This window comes from Mastigoproctus giganteus, chromosome 12, assembly GCF_048544385.1.
Source record: "Mastigoproctus giganteus isolate SK-2022 chromosome 12, ASM4854438v1, whole genome shotgun sequence".
NCBI lineage: Eukaryota > Metazoa > Arthropoda > Arachnida > Uropygi > Thelyphonidae > Mastigoproctus > Mastigoproctus giganteus.
The window spans coordinates 165,698,332-165,719,682 of record NC_143586.1 but is presented as its reverse complement, the minus strand read 5'-3'; the positions used below and the strand labels follow the sequence as shown (position 1 = coordinate 165,719,682).

The following is a 21,351-nucleotide window of genomic DNA, read 5'->3' as shown; positions in this document are numbered from 1 at the left end:
AATGTATGTGGTCGAAAAACTTCTAGCTTGGAAGATTAATCTATTAGTCTGATACACGGACTAATAGATTAACTAGAGCCGTCAAGCAGAGGTGAAAGTGACTGTTGCATTGCTTCTATTGGAACATGCAGCATCCTGGAAAGCAAGATGAGGATTTCAGGCCCTGTTATGGTTCATCATGCAACAAGTAAATACATGGGCTGTGGTTAAAGTAACTAAGAGTAAGAACATGTGCATTTATACTTGCATGTCCACTAATGCTAGGAGCATCGTAAATAAATTTGATGAATTTTAAGTACTGATTAAGACATCGAACGCACACATTATACGGAAAGCAGAGACATGGTGTCAATCAAATATAGGTGATGATGCTGAATTTGAATATGAGGAGTATGTATAAAGAAAAGAAGGCCAGGGCAGGAGTGGTAGAGGGGTTATGCTATTAGTTAAGAAGCATATTAAATCTAAGGCATTGCATATGGGTGACCTGTGCAATACTGAGTCAATTGGTGTGATATAAGCACTGGGAAGACAAAATTGAGAGGAGTGTGTTATACGTCTAAAGACTGTGATGAGTATACCAAACAGCTATACAGAGAAATAGAGTGGGCCAGTAAATCAGAATGCCTCCCAATGAGAGATTAATTTTCCAGATGTTGACTGGAATTTCTGGGTTGATCACATACAATAGCAAGGTTTGCTAACTAGGATTGGATACTATGATGTAGTCACAAAAGAATTGGATGCAGGGAATAACTTTGATATTATATATTTGGATCTTAGAAAGGCTTTTGATACTGTTGCACATGGAAGACTGCTGCACAAATTGGAGCAGTTTGGCATTGGTGGCAAATTGTTGCTATGGATAAAGGGATGGTTGAGTGGCAGAAGATAGAGAGTGGTAATTAATGGGCACTGCTCATTGTGGACTAATGTTATTAGTGGAGTCCCTCAGGGTTCAGTGTTGGGTCCATTGTTATTTTCTGTATTTATAAATAATATTGATGATGGTATATCAACTTAATGTCCAAGTTTCCAGACGATACAAAGGTTGGCAGGGTTGTTAAGAACGCTACTGACGCTATGCTGCTCAAACAGGATCTGGAAAGGTTGAGCAGATGGGCTGAGAGGTGGCAAATGAAGTTTAACATTGACAAATGTAAAGTACTACATATGGGAAACAACAACCCCAGAGCAACGTATCAACTCTGTGGTACTACACTGACAGTGGTAGAGAATGAAAAGGACCTGGGGGTAATTGTGCAGACAGATATGAAGTTCTCTGAGCAGTGCAGACGGGCTGCAAAAGTAGCTCATGGTGTCTTGTCAGTGATATACAGGAATGTTTCTAGCAGGGATCAGGAGGTGATTATTCCCTTGTATAAGGCACTAGTCAAGCCACACCTTGCTGTAAAAAGGTCTGGAGGCCTCATTTCAAGAAGGACGTAGAGCTGCTGGAACGAGTACAGAGAAGGCCAACAAGGTTAGTGAATGGAACAAAGGGTTGCTCTTACGAAGAAAGGCTTAAGTTTTGCAAATTACAGTGTCTGGAGACTAGGCACCGGCGAGGTGATCTGATAGAGGTGTACAAAGCCTTGAATGGTTTGAGCATGCTCAATGCTGATGGGATACTGCCTCTTGCTCAGAATAATCACCTGAGAGGGCATAAATTCAAATTGAGAAAAGACAGATGTAGGAAAGATGTGCGGAAATTTGCCTTTAGCCAGCGGGTAGTTGGTTGGTGGAACAGACTTCCATCCCTTGTTGTGGAAGTTGATAGACTAAATAAATTTAAGGCTCAGAGCTGGACAGGTATTTCGAACAAACAGAGGGGTGAAGTGGAAGGGTTTTTTTTTTTTTTTTTTGTTTTTTTTTTTGGCTGATGCTGCATAAGCTTGCTTTCTTGCATCATATGCCTCTACTAATGCTAATGCTAAGGTTTTTTGTAGAAGATGGGAGTCTGTTCCAGCAATCAACTACTCACTGACTAAAGACAAACTTCCACACATCTATTCTACAACTGTCTTTCCTCAATTTGAATCTATGACCCCCTCAGGTTCTTACTCTGAGCAAGCAGAAGAATCCTATCAGCATTGAGCCTGCTCAAACTATTCAAGACCTTGTACACCTCAATCAGTTCACCTCGCAAGTGCCTAGTCTCAGATGCTTCAACTTGCAGAATTCAAGCCTCTCTTGATAAGAGCACCCCTTTGTTCCTCTCACCAATCTTGTTGCCCTTCTCTGTACTCATTCTAGCAACTTCCTTAAATGAGGCCTGCAGACCTGTATGCAGTACTCAAGGTGTGGCCTGACCATTCATTACCTTATACTAATGGATAATCACCTTCTTGTTTCTTCTAGCAAAATTCCTAAATATCATTGAAAAGACTCCATGACCTGCTCTGGCAGCCAGTCTGCACTGCTCAGAGAACTTCATATCTGACTGCACAATTACCCCCCTGGTCTTTTTCATTCTCCACTTTCCTGAGTATAGTACCAAACAGTTGGTACATTTCTCTTTGGTTACTGCTACCCATATGCAGTACTTTACATTTGTCAATGTTAAACTTCAGTTGCCACTTCTCAGTCCATCTGCCCAACTTTTCTAGATCCTGTTGCAGTAGCATATTGTCTTTACTATCATTAAAAACCCTGCCAACCTTTGCATGATCTGCAAACTTGGACATTGAGCCTGATATACCTTCATCAATATCATTGATAAATACACAAAACAATGGGCCCAGCACCAAACCCTGGGGTACTCCACTGTCCATTGTCCAGAGCAGTGTCCATTGATTACCACTCTGTCTTCTCTCACTCAACCACCCTTTTATCCACTGTAACAACTTGCCCTTAATGCCATACTGCTCCAATTTGAACAGCAGTCTTCCATGTGAAACAGTATCAAAAGCTTTCCTGAAATCCAAGTATATAATATCAAAATAATTTTTTGCATCCAGTTCATTATGACCACATCGTAGTATCCAATCAGATTAGTCAGACAAGACCTCCCCTTAACAAACCCATGCTGTGTCTGAATTATTACTGCAGTCTTGTCTAGGTGATCCTGCAACACTTCTTTAACCAGTGACTCCATTATTTTCCCCAAAACAGAAGTTAAACTAACAGGTCTATAATTATTTGTGTCACCCTTTGAACCCCCTTTTGTGAACTGGAGATACATTTACACATCTCCATTCCATGGGGACCTACCCTGAATCTAAGGGCACTCTCATAATTATGGCTAAGGGTTTGCATTCTTCCTTTGCAGCCTCTTTCAATATATAAAAAAAAAAAAAAAAAAAAAACTGGATAGATTCCATCCATCCCAGGTGTCTTTTCTTTATGGTTAATTTAAACAATTTCTCCTACACTTTGCTCTCCATTATTACAAAATTACTTAGCTCCCTGTTATAGTTTAGTAAACTTCTGTCCTCTCCTTCTTACAGAATTCTTTACGTGTGAATGTAGATGCATTCTTGGTTATCAGCAGTGATTCTTCATGTATTAAGAATATGCAGGTAAAAGATCTACTGAGTATCAGCGATCACAGCATACTAGTGCAGAATTTAATTAAAGAAGTCAAGGGTAGAGGGTAAGGCTTTTGTTGGCGCCTGCAGTGAACTCAGACAGTTGTTAAATTCTATGTGGTGCGACCAACTGATGATGTTATCAACAGCAAATTCCAAATTGGAAGCATTCAGAAGCAATCATAGAAGCTACTAGGCCTTTCATACCAATGAAGACATACTATTCAAGGTTTAGACCTAAATGGATGTCAAATGAACTACTGTGACATGTGGTAAAGAAGAAAAGTGCACAGGATGCATATAATTATCAGGTGATGCAGAATCTTATGGTATATAAGCTAGTCTGTAATCAAGTCACAAAGGAGGTTAGGAAAGCTGAGGCAGATTATGAGAATTCTCTGGAAGAGAATGCAAAGGAAAGCAGCAAAGACGTCCATGCTTATATTAACAGTAGAAGGAAGGGAATGAATCGCAATGTGCCACTTGATGTCAACAGGGTAACTGTTAGTGACCCCACACATCAAATGTCTGACAAATTTAATAGGTATTTTGCATCTACATTCACACATGAGAAATTCTGTAGGGAAGGGGATGCCAGAAATTTACCAAACTCTGACAGGGAGCTAAATGACTGTGATAACTGAAAGGAAAGTGGAAGAGAAATTGTTGAACCTGAAATAAAAAAAGCAGATGGAATCTATTCAATTATATCAAGGGAAACAACAAAGGAAATAAGCAAACCCCTAGCCATAATTATGAGAGCATTCTTGGATTCGGGGGCTATGGAATGGAGATGTGTGATTGTATCCCTAATTCATAAAGGGGGCCCAAAGGATGATGAGTAATTACAGATCTGCCAACTTAATGTCTGTTCCAATGAAAATAATGAAGTCACTAGTTAAAGAGGTAATATAGGACCATCTTATCCTGCATTATCTCCTTAAATGCAATTATACTGTAGTCACAGAATAAATGCAATTAAATTGCATATGAATTTGTTAAGGGGCAGCCTTGTCTAACCAATATGATAGGTTACTATGATGCAATGACAAACTGGATGCAAAAAAAGAATTTCAATATTACATACTTGGATTTCAGCAAGGCTTTTGATACTGTTGCATGAAAAAGACTGCTGTACAAAACGGAACAACATTGCATTAAGTACAAGTTACTGCTACAGATAAAGGGATGGTTAAGTGCAGTGCTTTTTTTGTAAAAATATAGGTGCCAGTACTCATTCTTTGCTATCAGTAAAAATTGAAAATTAAAAGGACATGAAAAGTACTCTAAATTTTTTTCCTCCTGATATTGTTACTTTAGTAGTAACGTTTTTAGAATAAGAACAACAAATTAAGTACAGTAAACCCCCGCTATTCGCGGGGGTTACGTTCCTGGGAAATGCCACAAATACCGAAAACGCGAATACTGAGTTATGGCTCCCATAGTAATAAAGGGGTTCCGTTCCAAAGTATGAAATATATAAGAAAAGCTAGTCTAAAATTTTGTCTATGTATGTATTATATGTACCTTCATAATATGACTATGTACATAGACAGTACATAGTGAAATGCAAGCATATGGCATCGAAATGAAAATATGAAACAATTAAATATTAAATGTAATAGTTATTAGAAATTTCAAACAAATCTTTCAAACCAGCGCCTTTGCTAACTAAAAAACTTATCACGTTAGTGCTATCACCTGTTTCGCTAAAGTTTTGATAAAGGAGTTTTGCCTTTTCATGAATGATGAGTGAACTTAACGGAATTTTATTTTGAGTTCAGTCTTCTATCCACAGATTTAAAGACTTTTCCATTTTTTCTAATTTAACATCACGAGTTACAGAGCAAATTTTTGAAGCAATTAGTGCGTTTTCACAGACACTACAGCGGATTTTTTCTTCTGATTTCTTAATTGATCGTACCGTTGACTCATTGATTTTATAATGTTTAGCCACTGAGAAGACACTTTCACCATTAGAAATTTTGTCTAATAACTCAATTTTATTCGCTAATGTCATCACCTTCTTCGATCTTTTCACATTTCTCTTGTTATTCGTAGCCATATTTTTGTACGGGTTAGTTCGGGTTAAAATGTTCACGGCGCTTTAAAATTCACATTTTTTTAGGTTTCATTTTATATTAAATCAGCGACCGCGAATTGCGGGGATTTACTGTATATTAACAGAGTTTATTAAGCATAAATTTATTATTCAAGTATATAAAAAATAAGTAAAATTAAAGTTTTTGTAGAATATTCCAAATTTTTATTAAGTTCTCATCCGACACGCTATGCCGACTTCTTTTCTTCCTCTTTGCGTGGCAGTTGCTGAATGACGTTTCCGAAGCAGCCATGAATCGACATATTTTGCTGGATCGAAGCGGGTCAGTGGTAGAGCTACAGTTTTAAGAAACAGTAGTGAAGAAACCATTTTTGTCATCAATGAAGCGCTGGTTGGGCTGACGACCAGATTCATTTGTGAAAATCCTCATTCACATTCACTCGGTGAAATTAGTATTGTACTCAGAGCGTTCATCAAATGCTTCAATTCTTCCGAAACTTTCTTACCAATTAGGTATCCACGAATTGCATTTAACTGTAATTGACAATTTTCTAACTTCATTTTCACCAAATGCCAACAATTCATATTTAGAAGGATTAATACCTTTGTTGTCCTTCCCTCGTCATCGGGATTGTCACTAGTTCTTAAATCTGAATTTTTTATTTTCTTTTTTTTGAAACTGTCTAAAATATCGGTGTCATTCGGATATTCGGGTACTATGACCATGTAAACATAGATCGGAAAAATGTGGATAACGCACTTCCGAGAAACAACAGATGATTATTTGTCGCGGTAAAAGAAAATCACTTTTCTAATTCTCGAACGGGGCGCTTACAGTTAATTCATAGCGGCATCCAACCTATGGCCCACGAGGAAAATGAACTAAAACAGCATTTTAAATTTTGTTAATTGTCAAAAACATTTTCGAATTAAATGTTCTGTTCAGTAAATGTAATTGTGTATTGTACTTAAAATTTTTGAATATTTTCAATTTTACTTTGAATTTAGTGTGTTACATGCAACAAGATATAACACATTAAAGAAATCTAACTTCGAATTTTTTTGAATATGGCCTCTGTACAGGAAAAGGTTGGACACCACTGCAGTAGAAGGTGGGCCAGAGCCCATTGGGAATGCACCTTGATCTGCTCACTCTTGACCAGCGCGACTTCTCCATATGTGGGACAGGTGGTCGGATAGGTTTTCCCAGGTACGACTAAGTTGTAGAATGCTAATCCCTTTAGCCGTCTTAATTCGGGCAGCAGCACTAATTGCCTAAATTGCCTGAAGGCCAGAAAATCGAACAGGGCATACCGAGTTAATTCTCTCCTAATCTGTTCGCTATATGAAAATTTTCTTTGCTCAATGGAAACTTTTTTTAAATGTAAACTTCCAAGGGGAATTCAAAATAATTAAACAGAGGTCCGACTGAGTAATTTAATATTATAAAAATGGTTATGTAGTTTTATATAGAAAAAATCTTAACAATAGACAGTAAAAAATTCAAATTTAGTTAAATCATTTTAAGCTTATTTGAATAGTAGATAAACATGTGAAAAAAAATTTATGGAATATTACAAATTTCAAAGTGCATTGCATCCAAATGTCCCAAGTCACTGTTAGTAAAGTTGCCGGTACGCCGTACCATTGCGTACCATCCCAAAAAAAGCACTGGTTAAGTGGAAGAAGACAGAGTGGTTATCAATGGGCACTATTTTTCATGGACTAACTTTATTAGTGGAGTCTTCCAGCACCCAGTGCTGAGCCCATTGTTGTTTTCAGTATTTATTAATGATACTGATGAAGGTATATCAGGCTAAATGTCTATGTTTGCAGTTGATACAAGGTTAGCAGGGTGATTAATGACAGGATGCTACTGCAACAAGATCTGGAAGAAAAAGTGGGTCAATGGACTGAAAATTGGAAGTTGAAGTACAACATTGACAAATGCAAGGTACTGCATATGGGTAGAAATAATCTCTGAGTAACAGTAAGTTACCAATTGCGTGGTACCACACTCAGGGGAGTGGAAAATGAAAGACCTGCGGATAATTCTGCAGTCAGATATGAAATTCTCTGAGCAGTACAGACATGCTGCCATGACAGCTCACTGGGTTTTGTCAATGACATACAGAAACCGCTAGCAGGGATAAGGTGGTGATTATCCCCTTATACAAGGCCGTGGAGCATCATGAGTACTGTATACAGGTCTGGAGGCCTCACTTTAGGAAGGATATAGATCAGCTCGAATATCTACATCCTTCCTGGTTACAGAGAATGGTAACCAGATTGGTGAAGGGAACAAGGGGGTGCTTTTACCCAGAAGGGCTTCAGTTCTGCAGCATCTGAAGACTAGGTGCCGTGGGGAGATCTGATTGAGGTGTTTAAGGCCTTGAATGGATTGAGTAATCTAAATGTTAATGGCATTTTCCATCTTGCTGAGACTACACACGAGGAGAAAGTTGTTGTTATTTCGGTTTTAGGAGCATTAGCAACTAAGGCCATACTGCTCCGGGATATGCGGTGGTCATTCCCTGACCTTTCTGCATCCTCCGTATTTGGTGGTGACGGGCTCGAACCCCGGTCTAATCAAGAAGCATGTACTACGGAGTGTTGCTCCTTCCCACCTGGCTATGGAGGCGCCTATGAAGGGAAAGAAATTCAAGTTGAGGAAGGATGGTTGCAGGATAGATGTGTGGAAATTTTCTTTCAGCATAAGGTGGTTGATTGTTGGAACAGGCTTCCATCTGTCACTGTGGATGTGGATGGTTTGAATAGACAAATTCGTGGAAATTATGGATGGGTGAAGTGCATGGCTTTTTTTTTTTTTTTTTTTGTGCATGGTATATTGTGAAAAGTGAAAAAATAAATGAGCAGAAAGAAATGTCATACCTCTTCTCATTTCCGTAAGATTTCTGGGCAACTTTGGCATGCAATATGACCAAAACCATATCTCCCCGCTCTCTTAAGTACCTTTTCATTGATTCTCTAAATTAAAAAAAAAAAAAAAAAAAGAGAGAAACCGTGTTTATAAGTTCAGACTATTATATTTAACAACTCAAATTACTAAAATGAGGAACTGTCTTCATAAAATAAAAGCTTTTCTTTCAATTAGGTTTTAAATCAAATAATATATATCAATAGAACAGCTGTTCAGAATTTTTAAATGTTTGGCAGAATCACTGTTTTTAAAAAATTAATAGTGTGGACACACTGAACATTTATTTATAAATTAAAAAGAATTTCCTCTGCATAATATAAAAATTATTAGTCTATAACCCATTATAAAAAGACAGGGAAAACAGTATTAATTATTGAACATGAATGTGGCTACGTACTTTCAAGGAAGCTGAGAGTCTGCCTGATTTCCTTTCAAGGTTTGTTGGCGGGTACCCTGGTGTTGCAATCATGCCAACCAATTTATGAAGTATAACTCCACAATATGAGAGATGCCAAAAGGTGTACATAGTAATAAATACTAAATAAAATAAATGTACAGGGTATAATACATTATGAGCTTGAAAGTCACTATAGAACCGATAGGCCAACAAGCCTCGAAACTGTGTCGTCTGGGTGGTGGTGGTGCCCGCTGAGAATTGGTGAAGCGTTACTTATTCGAGGTAGTGCAATACATAGTAATTCGTTGTGAAGGTAGTCACAATATCGTGTCACCGTTTGATCCCCTTAGTGAGCTGGGGCTACACATAGTATTGTGTATCCCCAATTCTATATAGTATTGTGGTCTCATACTTATTTTTCTTGATAAATTCCTGACACACACATTCACACAGTAGAAATGTGAGCTAGCATGCACATTTTCATAAAACAGCCAGGGAAAGGTTCCATAAATGCTAAAAATTGTGAACACTCACCCCATTCTCAAACTTATTTTTATCAATATATACTATGCTATGATTGGCAATTAACATATAAATACTAAATAACATTAAAACTCAGGTCATTAATAATACCTTTTGCATTTTAATATACGGGCACTCCCAGGCTTACGTAATACTTGACTTACGGAAATTCGACACTACATATATGTTTTTGCTGGCCAGTGCAAACTTTAAAAGATCATGGAAATGCATTTTGCATCCTGTAGGAATAAACGGAAGTATCTTGAAAATATCATAGTGTGAACCCAATAACACATTGGTGGTTTTTTTTTTTTTTTTTTGGTAATTCGTTCCAAGACCTTGGAAGTTGAAATTTTCATTACATAACTAAGCTATTTATCTCTCAAAAAGGCCATTTTTATAATGGAAATCGCAATACACTTTCATTGTTATAATATGTTCGGTTATAAGAATCAATTTGAATATCTTTGTGATATTTTTTATAAAACACATTTCTGGAGGTCCATAAAATAATAAAAACAATTTGCACTTTCCAGTTTACTGGGCTTTTCTGTTAGCGCAATCTATTATAAACAGGTAGTAAACTCAATCTGATTGCATTTGCAATAATACTGATAACTGGAATTCAGTGAGTTTTCACATTACGGTATTATGGTGAAATGAGTTCCCCTTCACTGAAATCTTCAATCATATAAAAAACATAAATAAATTTTCAGAATCTTCTCTTCATTCCTATTTACTTATTACAATGGTGAAGGGAAAGGGACCAACAAAAAGTGCAAGTGCTGGCAGCGCTAGGAAACAAAACAAAATTGATCTAGAAATGAAGATGATTAATTAAGAAGTACGAAGCAGGACTAAGTTTATCATCTATTGCACAGAATTAGGTCTCGCTGCTTCAACAGTAAATACTATTTTAAGGGAGTGTGCATATAAAAGAACGTGTTAAACGATCAATGCATTTCAGATCAACAGTGATCACAAAACAGTGTTCAGGTGCTATATCAAATACAGAAAAGCTATTAATATGGATGGAAAATCAGATTCAGAAGCAAGTGCCCCTTGAGTCCAATGGAAATTCAAGCAAAAGGAGGAGTATTTATGAAGATATTAAGGATAAGTATGGCAAACCCCAAGCCAAGTTTGTGGCAAGCAACAGGTGGATTAATAGGTTCAAGCATTGCACTGGTTTCCAAAACATTAAGTATGAGGCAAAGTCACCAGTGCCGATTCTGCAGCTGCAGAGAAATTTTGTGATGTGTTGGGAAAAAACCCTTCTAAATCTCCACAGCCCTCAACTTCCGCAGCAGTGTGCTTATCAGCTGGAGAGTTAATTCTGGCAATGATGCTCGAAAGGTAAAACTTGCTGACATTATGCCTATCTCCTCTCTCTTTTTGTAATTTTATAATTTTGAAATTTTTGTTAATTTTGTACACTTTTGTAATTTTTCCTGTGCATGAGATAAAAAAATTTAATATATAATTCTATTTAGACTCAAGCATTTAGGGCATAAGCCTCAAGCTATGAAGGAGTCTAGACTATGTTTAAATATAGTGCAAATGCATCAGAAATACATAGCTATATCTGAATAAATCAGAATATTGGTAAAAAGGCATCGTTTTAAGTTATATCTCATATTGTGAATACCTTCACAACGAGTTGCCATGATATTGCACTACTTCGAATAAGCAACGCTTCACCTAAGGAGAAGACTAATGTTACTTATTCTCAGATGGATATAAAACTGAAACGGTGCCGTCTGGGTGGTGGTATCCATCTGAGAATAAGTAACATTAGTCTTCTCCTTAGGTGAAGCGTTGCTTATTCGAAGTAGTGCAATATCATGGCAACTCGTTGTGAAGGTATTCACAATATGAGATATAACTTAAAACGATGCCTTTTTACCAATATTCTGATTTATTCAGATATAGCTATGTATTTCTGATGCATTTGCACTATATTTATACATAGTCTAGACTCCTTCATAGCTTGAGGCTTATGCCCTAAATGCTTGAGTCTAAATACATGATACACCATCAGGCATCTCTCATATTGTGGAGTTATACTTCATAACTGTTTTGCCATCGTTGCATCACTCGGGTACCTACCCACCCACCGAAGAAGGGCCAAATAGCTCTGAAACGGTGCCGTCTGGGTGGTGGTATCCATCTGAGAATAAGTAACATTAGTCTTCTCCTTAGGTGAAGCGTTGCTTATTCGAAGTAGTGCAATATCATGGCAACTCGTTGTGAAGGTATTCACAATATGAGATATAACTTAAAACGATGCCTTTTTACCAATATTCTGATTTATTCAGATATAGCTATGTATTTCTGATGCATTTGCACTATATTTATACATAGTATATAATTCTATTTACATGTTCGTCGAACATTTCTTTTTTGCTTCAATCAAATTCAGCACACATAGTTGTGAGTGCTGCATAAGCATTTAGGGAAATTCCGACTTAGGTAAAAATCAACTTATGTAGAGGTCTGTGGAATGCAACCCTTACATAAGTCGGAGAGTGGCTGTATTTTAAATAAAAAATGTAAAGAAAGAAAACATACATGGCTAATTTTTTTTTTTAAGAAATGGAAGGTTGGTTGCCTGGCTTGCTTTTCTTTCTTTCCTCTTCTAAAATAAATCTGTAACTGCTCATCGGATCATTCAATTTTCTTTTGAACATTCAACTTCTTTGGATGCCTGGATCCATGTCAGAAATCATTTTTGCCAAAACTTTAAAGCTTCCACTTTTATTTCAATATCTGATGCTTGCTTTCTTTATTTTTTGAAACACTATCACACTCATTTGTTTATGAATGTGTATGGGTAGTAAGAATAAGTATATATAGGAACTGCATATAAATTTTGACAGAAAATATATAAAAAATCAAAATATGCACCACATTCTCTCAGGCAATCATAAATTGAAATGATGCTAATGAAAGGAAAAGAATAACATAGCAACATATATCTTCAAATTTTTGTGCATGTAACCATGAATAAAATAAAAAGGTGTCAAAATAACTATATATGCATAACCAGGATGAGCTGTACTTCCCATCCTGGGAAGTACAGCTCATCAAATCAGAAAATCTCAGTAAATCAGAAAAATTAAATCCATATGTACATTGGTAATAAATTAAAAGAACTCTTATTGAAAATAAGTAATAAAATCAAATACTGAATATTTATCACATTTGGTTTGGACTGTTTACTACCAACTGATCTAGAATATGCATTATTAACTAGATAATGGGTGTGTGTGTGTGTGTGGTGGGGGGGGGGGGTTTCTTGCACAAAATTCAATCATATGAATTCTGTGTACAAGTATTCTTTCAGGCAGTTCTCCTGCATATATACTTCTCAAAACAGTCATATTAATCCAGTGACAGTGGGGACCCAATAACAAAGCTTGTGAATTCGGTATTCTAAAAATACTGTATTTACTGCATCAATGCTGACTGCACTAAAAACAAGAAAATTCAAAAGAAATTTTAACTGACAGCACAAGCAAACAGCTTAGTCCTGTCTATGGCATAGTCTACAAAACGAGCAGAGAATGTTAAAGGCTGAGCAACCATTTGATCCTACAGAAAACAAGTAGGTATTGCAAAACACTACTGCTTTACATTCAAAAAAGTAATGCCTCCTACTTTAACAGGATGAAAAGTACTTTCCATTTTATAAATGACAACTTATTAATTTGTCACAGTTTTTGTCTAAATTTACTCAATTTTTACTTCAGTTATTTCAATCAAAAATAAAAGGTGTTACTTTTGTCAATTCCTCTCATGCAGTTATCATGTCTGATACAAAAAAAAAAAAAAAAAAAAAATCTCTTAAAAATATATAGTGAAACTCACTTATAATGATGGCGTCTGGACCACCAATTTTCAATCACTAAATCCGCAAATCATAATATCTGACACTGAAAAAAATAATAATAATAAAAAATAACAAATGTGTGACTGTGTGTCAAAAAAAAATTAATAAACATAAATCATACACACACAGCCATCTTAAACTGTATACTACTGTATACCTACAGGCAGAATTATGTACAAATCTGGAAAACTTAAAATACACCTGTAGTAGATGATATACTAACAATAGCCAAACAGTTGGGAAATTTATTTAGGAAATCGTTCTATGTTTGCAGTGAGAACCAAGCAACTCTCTGAGAATTTCATTGCAGTTGTAAAGGACAGGAACAGTTATCAAAAGAGACTTAAGGAAGAGATAACAAATAGCCACACTTTGTAAATAAGAGTAAAAAAAAAAAAAAGCTAGTTATGTTTTTTTTTTTATTTAAAAAGTATTATTTGATTTTCATCTAGCCAGATAAAAAATTAACCAAGTAATTATTGCAGAAAAGCATTAGAGGTACACAAAATGAATTTAAGTTCAATACTCAGTAAAAAAAAGTCATCAGTCAAAATAGGTATATTTGAATTGACACAATGTCACAAAAATTACCATTAGTAATTACTCTTAGAAATCATAGACCAATTGTTTTGAAAAGAAAACAACATCATAAAAACACAATCATTATAAATGAGTTCCACTGTATTACATTTCATATAATGACAACAGAAATGAAAATAATTATGTCTACCCACAATCAAAATGATAGTATGATAGAAGATTGTTCATTCAGAATTACCTGTAGCATTTAACATAATTGGCATTGTTAACCATCATAAATACATTTGGTAAGATATGGCTAAAATAAACACTACTCCCAATTGCTAAATCACTGTAGCACATCAGTTTGCAAAACCTTTGTAAACTGACATTTAAATAAGTAACATATATATTTTCCAGTGTTAAGTGTGGATAATATGTACTTCATTTATCACACTACTTTTCACTTATATACCAGGTGATTCCGAATTCCATGTTATGAATTCTACAGTGCCTTCCTGAAAACAAAATGAAGCTAAAATATTCTTGGGAGGTTTTTTTTTTTTTTTAACAGTGTTTTTAAGAAAAAAGTGTGTAATGCTTGAAATAGTGCTTAAAAATGAACAATGTAAAAGAAAAATACAGTATATAAATGAAAAAATTATCCCCAGGGGCTCACATCTAGTGAGTATGGGCTTGGCACACCCAGGGTCCCAAGTGCTGGATATCATCATTCTTCTCTTTCTTGGTGATTTCCTTCTACTTCTCTCTCTCTCTCTCTCTCTCTCTCTCTCTCTCTCTCTCTCTCTCTCTCTCTCTCTCTCTCTCTCTCTCTCTCTCTCTCTCTCAGGGTAACTCGAGAATTTTTTTTTTTGGCTGGTGCAGCATAAGCCTCAGGCTTCCTTGCACCATACAACTACTACTACTAATAATAATAATAAGAAGAAGAAGAAAGCAGAAGATACATATTTTATATAAATTATTTGTTTTTAGTTTATTAACAAAATTCTTATTTCAAAATTTCAAATTTTTAATTTATTAACATCTTCATATAAAATACAAAGTTCCAAAAACAAACAAATATTTATTCGTTCTTTTCTGCGAATTCTGTTGTGACTGTTGCGCTGCTTGTGGATGGAACACTTGCAACTTCTACTCTATCTGCTGCACTGCTTAATGCTTCTATTGATTTCTTTAGACACTTTTGTATATCATCTTGTTTATGGCTTTGTAATTTCTTTATGATAAAATTATTATGCACCATGTGCGCATGCATGACGTCTTGAAGACTGAAGCTATGGTTCTGTTCCATAAATTTAATAACTGTTTCAATGGACTTTTCTGGAGTAGCCCAAGATATCTTTTCTTCGACTTTGTTTTCTTCACCAGATTCTTCTGAATCTGGTGAAGAAAACAACTCTTCTATCTTATCAGGAGTTATAATGCTTCGAATAATTTCTTGATCAGTGAAAGTCACTGTAACATCAACATCATCTTCAATGCATATCCACTCTTCTATGTCATCAGCATAAAGTTTGCATAGAGAGTAGTCTTCCATACTTAATTTAACAGTTTTCCATCAATTCTTTCACTTTAGATGCCGTCAGCTTTATGCAAAATCCTTCAAAATCTTTGTTTCGATCAGATTGTAGATCTGCAAACATCACGTTCGGCCGTAACTTTCGCCACGCTCTTAAAAGAGTTACAGGCTCGACTACATTCCATGCAGTCATGAGTAAAAATGTTGCATATTTGATTGTAAAACTGCATTGAAATTCTGAAGGGTCAACATTCTTATGCATCATTTTCATAATAAAATAATTTTTATAGTGACATTTAAAGTTCCTAATGACTCCTTGATCCATGGGTTGAATTAATGGTGTTATGTTCGGTGGCAAGTAACATGCAAAAATATTTCCAGAATTAGACACTAATTTAGATTCATGCGAGTGGGCCCTACAGTTGTCAAGAAGTAGCAGGCACTTTGTATTTGCAGGCTTCCCCAATTTTCTCAAGTTCTGATGGAACAAAATCATGAACAAACCAATCGCAAAATATATCTTTGTCCATCCAAGCATTCTTTTAGGCTTTATGGGTCACAGGTAAGTGCAAAATTCCTTTAAAAGCCCGTGGATGCTGAAATTTGCCAATCACCAAATGTTTAATTTTATGCTGACCTGAAGCTTTTTTTTTTTTTTTTTTTTTTTTTGATTTGGTAGTTGTTGGCGCATCGGCTTCTGTGGCCATATTGCACCTCCCAAGGTTTTTGCAGTACTTTGATCCAAGCTCGAGGCGGGAATCGAACCCGCGACCTTTGGATTGCCGGGCTGACCTGAAGCCTTAGCACACATAAGAACGGTTACTCTTTCCTTATTAAGCTTAAATCCTGTTGCATTTCGTTCTTAGTTTCCAGACAAAGTTTTTGTGGGCAAACACTTCCAGTAAACCGCTGTTTCATCAGCATTATAAATTTGATCAGCTGTAAGGTCATAGTCAGATACAATTTTTTCGAATGTTGCACTATATTCTGTTGCTGCTTGTGTATCAGCTGACTATCTTTCTCCAGCAATATCTAACTGTCTAATACCATGACAAGTTTTGAAATTCCTAAGCCATCCATCACTAAATGTGCACTCTGATTCAAAGTCCATTTGCTCCTTAAAAGACCTTGCTTTGGCAATAAGCATTGGCCCAGAAATTGCAAATCATTTCAAAATGGTGACCACGAGCTTGCCTGCTGTCGCTGGGCATCTGTGGCACTCACGCATGCACATTCACACACAAAAGTCCGCTAAATTTATAAAGTTTGTGAGTTTTTGAAAAGTCCAGATTCTCAGATGATCCGGATTTCTAGCATCCAGATTTTCAGATTTTTACTGTATATATATGAAATGTTAAAGGATAAAGAATGAGTTACATAAATCATAAAAATAATTACATTAATATTTTATGAACATTTAAATAGTACTACAATAAAATAAATCAGAAGCCAAAGTTTTTTCTCAATAATATTTCATTTAATTTCTTCCTGCCTAATCATATTTTTATGAACTCAAAAAAATTTATACACACTAAGAATGAAATTAGTTATTTTCATATCCAAACAGATTCATTCATCTGACCATTTATCAACATTTTCATTGTTTAGAATGACAAACCAAAAGGCACAATAATTTTTCAATTTCCCAAGTCCACTTTTGAATCTTAAAATACAACCTTCAAAATTTACTTAAAAAAAAAAAAAAAACAGATTAGTCATCATTCCTTGCTTTCTGAAATGAAAATTTTAAGGAACTGAGACTGCATATAAATATTTTTACATAATTCATGCTGTCTCCCAAACAAGTATGCTTTATAAAAGTATCCATTCCATAAATTGGAACTAATTCAAGGCTTCAGCCCATTTTTCTAGCTATTCATAAGTTGCTTATATATAATTTCATCTTTAAATTGTTTAATTTCTTTGCCCTAAATATTCTTATCAGTTAAAATTTTCAATTACTTTTTTAATTTGTTCATGTAGTTTGCAAGCAGGGAACAAACTTTTTTTTAAAATACATAATTTCAACATTTTGATTGTCTGATTCACATAACTCAATCTCTATTATGTGATTTTCAAAACATTCAGTATGTAGTATTTACTTATCAAACAAACTAAGCATGCAGTTTCTGCTAACTAGGCTCTGTCTATGGGAAGATTAAAGGATTAGTGGCATGGTTTAATTATAATTATTGATTTAGATTAATTTCTGCTTTTACTTAATTTCTTTAATATATTATAAATTTAATGATGGTTGTCACAAGATCAATGCTGAACACCTCATCAAAGACTATTCTGACTCAGGTGGAAATGGCCATAGGCAATCCCCATGAGTCAAAACATCACTGTTGCATTGCCTGTGGCAGGTGTTCAATGATTGATCTAGTCGCTAACCATAGCTCAGCTGTTGGTTCTTTCTTTCTTTTTTTTTTTTTTTTTCTCATTGTAAGGAATATACCAATCTAAAATTAAAACTTCATGAACTGCTAAAAAAAATTAGTCACTGAAGAAATGGGTGCTTGCCCTAAAGACAAATCTAACTGCGAGCTCATCAGGGACTCAGGATTCTAGTAATCTGCCAAATGCAACCCCCCCTCACTGGATGATATTGCATTATTCTTTAACTACTGAATCCATTATTTTTCGTGCTACAGACGTCAGACTTGTATTCTGTAGTTGGTACTTCACTCCTCTTTGAACACCCTTGTAAAGAATGGACTGGGGTGAACAACTGCAATCTGTAGGAACTTCTGAATCTTTAAGGATATTCTCATTATTATGGCTCAAGGTTTAAGTACCTATTTTGGGACTTCTTTTAATATAACTGGATAATTCTATTAGGACCATGTGCTTTGTATATCCTTTCTCATTCCTTTTGTTCACTTTCATCTGCACAATTTTTCTTCCACTTTCTGTTATTAAAAAAATTATTCAAAAAAAATAAATAACTGTCAGCAGAATGAGAAATGGATTTTGTTTTCACAAAGCTAATTATAATGGGTTCAGGCAATTTTTAAACAACTAATAGTCCAACTTTTCAGTGGGATCATTATGAATCAACAAAAGGAGACAGTTCAAGACCATCACAGCATGTACTTCTTAAATGCAGCTCACACTGCTTTCCGAATATTAGGAGTCTGCTCTAAATACTAATTACATTCCAAGAAAAAACATTAACTCACAAAAGACCAATGAGATCGAGCTAAAAATGCTTGCTCTTCTCTCAGTACATTATGGTATATATGTTGACACAGATGATGTGGCTACATGTTTAAGTAAATATCTGTTAATTATTTAAAATAAATTCTAGATGAATTATAATTATTGATTTAGATTAATTTCTGCTTTTACTTAATTTCTTTAATATATTATAAATTTAATGATGGTTGTCACAAGATCAATGCTGAATACCTCATCAAAGGCTATTCTGACTCAGGTGGAAATGGCCATAGGCAATCCCCATGAGTCAAAACATCACTGTTGCATTGCCTGCGGCAGGTATTCAATGATTGATCTAGTTGCTAACTAGATCAATTCTAGAATAATTCTAGACACATGGCCCTTTCGTGATAAATTCTAGATGTGTAGACAGTAAATCTTCACAAAAAAAAAATCCAGTTTACTATACTATAAACTGGATTCTGTAAACATGACAATTTTGAAAACTTAATTTTTTAAAGTATATGAAGCATTGCTTTAATATTTTTATTTTAAAGTATAGCATTACTAAACATGCAAAATGAAATATGCTTACATAAAAATGCTTGCTTAATTAGATCATCTTTTAGTCATTCTGTATTCATGTTAAAAAACTGGAAATTAAGTGGAAAAATTGTATTTTTGGTTAAAATGCACTTCGCTTATAATGTGGGTATAAAGTTATTCCCTGACACCTGCATTATATCAAGGTTGTACTGAATGAATTTTTCAAGGTCATATTGTGCAGTGGCAAAAACTACCATACCTCTATGTCTGCCACCATGGTGACCACAAAATTTATGGTTTCAGCACTGAGAAGTCCTCTGAACAATGTGCCAGCCAATAAGCTCCACACCAGAGTTGTTCACTACATATAACCAGTAGTCTCATTGTACCAGACAGGAAAAATCAATTTTCACAACATGACCTTGTAAGGTTCATTGAAAGAGACATGATTTAAGCAAAGTGGGGAGGAGAGGATTGCAACTCACAAAATTATAATTAGTTTTAAATAACTGTTATTTATAAAAATTTACACAATAGCTCATTACAGAGAAAATAATAAAGCAATTGATCTCTCTCTTTCTCTGAAGTACAATAGATGTTTACCTTTGCCAGCTGCTAGTATGAAATCAGTGGCTTTTTAACGTAACACAATACTTTTTATATATTCACTTTGGAAAGATAGGAAGGGGTAGTTTCACAAGATTATTACCCTTATATATATCCAAAAGCACAGAATAAAGAAGAATGGTATATCAAAGGTGCACTGTAATATGATGAGCATAAACAATTATAGCATAATAATAATAATTAATTATTATTGTTTCTAAATATCAGAAGGTTGCTTTAAATAAGAAACTCCCAGTTTTCATGCAATTCAAGAAAGAACATTTCAGCTCTCAAAGACTTAAAAAACTGAACTGGTGAAAGCAAATTAACAGCATTTGCTCTTCCCTCAGAATATCACAATATATACAAGTCAACATAGATGAACTAATTATGATGAATATAAATACAAAATTACAACATATGACTTGGTTATTCATCTGAAGAGAGAAAGGTGGGCATGACATTGGCTATTTTCTTAACCCACTTCATATCCTGACAACAACGAGCAATAGTGATTTCTCCAAATGTTGCCATATTGTTTCTACCGCTACCCATATGCAGTACTTTGCATTTGTCAATGTTAAACTTCAGTTGCCACTTCTCAAGCCCATCTACCCAACTTTTCCAGATCCTGTTGTAGCAACATACTGTCATTACTGTTATTAACAACCCTGCCAACCTTTGTATCAATCTGCAACTTTGACATTAAGCTTGATATACCTTGATCAATATTATTGATAAACATACAAAACAACAATGGGCCGAACACCGAACCCTGAGGGACACCACTAATAACATCAGTCCACATAGAGCAGTGCCCATTGATTACCACTCTCTGTCTTCTCCCACTCAACTATCCTTTTATCCATTGTAGCAACTTGCCCTTAATGCCATACTGCTCCAATTTGTACAGTGTGCAACAGTATCAAAAGCTTTCTTGAAATCCAAGTGCAGTGGATTCCGGTTATTTGGGCCACCAGTTAATCGGGGCAGCTGTTTATTTGGGGTAAATCTTAAAAAACAAAAACCATCGAGAAAATAGCCAGGGTTTACTTCGCTTAATTGGGACAAAATGCCATTTAATCGGGGCAGGAGATCTCAACACTGGAGATTACCCTACGATTGTCTCTGACCGTACCGTACCACGTAGTTCGGTCGGATTTCTGGAAGTCACAACCATAAAACAATAAAAACAATTAGCAGTCACCTGTTTATTGGGCTTTTCTGTTAGTGCAATCTATCATAAACGGATAGTATACTCGACCTTATTGAATTTGCAGTAATACCGACAGCTGGAATTCTGTGGGTTATTATGGTAAAATGTGTTTACACTTCCATGGAATCTTCAATCATATAAAAAAAATAATTTTCAGAATCTTCTCTTCATTCCTATTTTTAAAGCTTCGTAATTTGTTACTCTTGCTTTTTCTCGCTTTTTCTTGCTTTTTGTCTGATAGACTGACAAAGTCTCACTCAGTAATCTCAGTCAAGGTGTGTAGGCAAACAGCAACAGAGGTTCCACCAACTGTTGTGAGCTCATAATTTCTCAGATTGTTGAGCAGTGGTAACTTCAGTCCACTGATCTTAGGATAAACAGTATTTGGAATTGCTATTGCACTTTCCAGTGCATTTTTTAC

At 35.3% G+C, this 21,351-nt stretch overlaps 1 protein-coding gene across 1 annotated transcript in view; it reads right to left on the bottom strand.

Moving 5' to 3' along the window:
- Positions 1-21,351, bottom strand: part of LOC150077572 (recombining binding protein suppressor of hairless-like) — a 240,189-nt gene that overhangs the window by 76,076 nt on the left and 142,762 nt on the right. Inside the window, exon 6 of the mRNA XM_090386536.1 lies at positions 8,485-8,580. Coding sequence (XP_090242662.1) covers positions 8,485-8,580 — 96 coding nt within the window. The remainder of the gene's footprint in view (positions 1-8,484; positions 8,581-21,351) is intronic.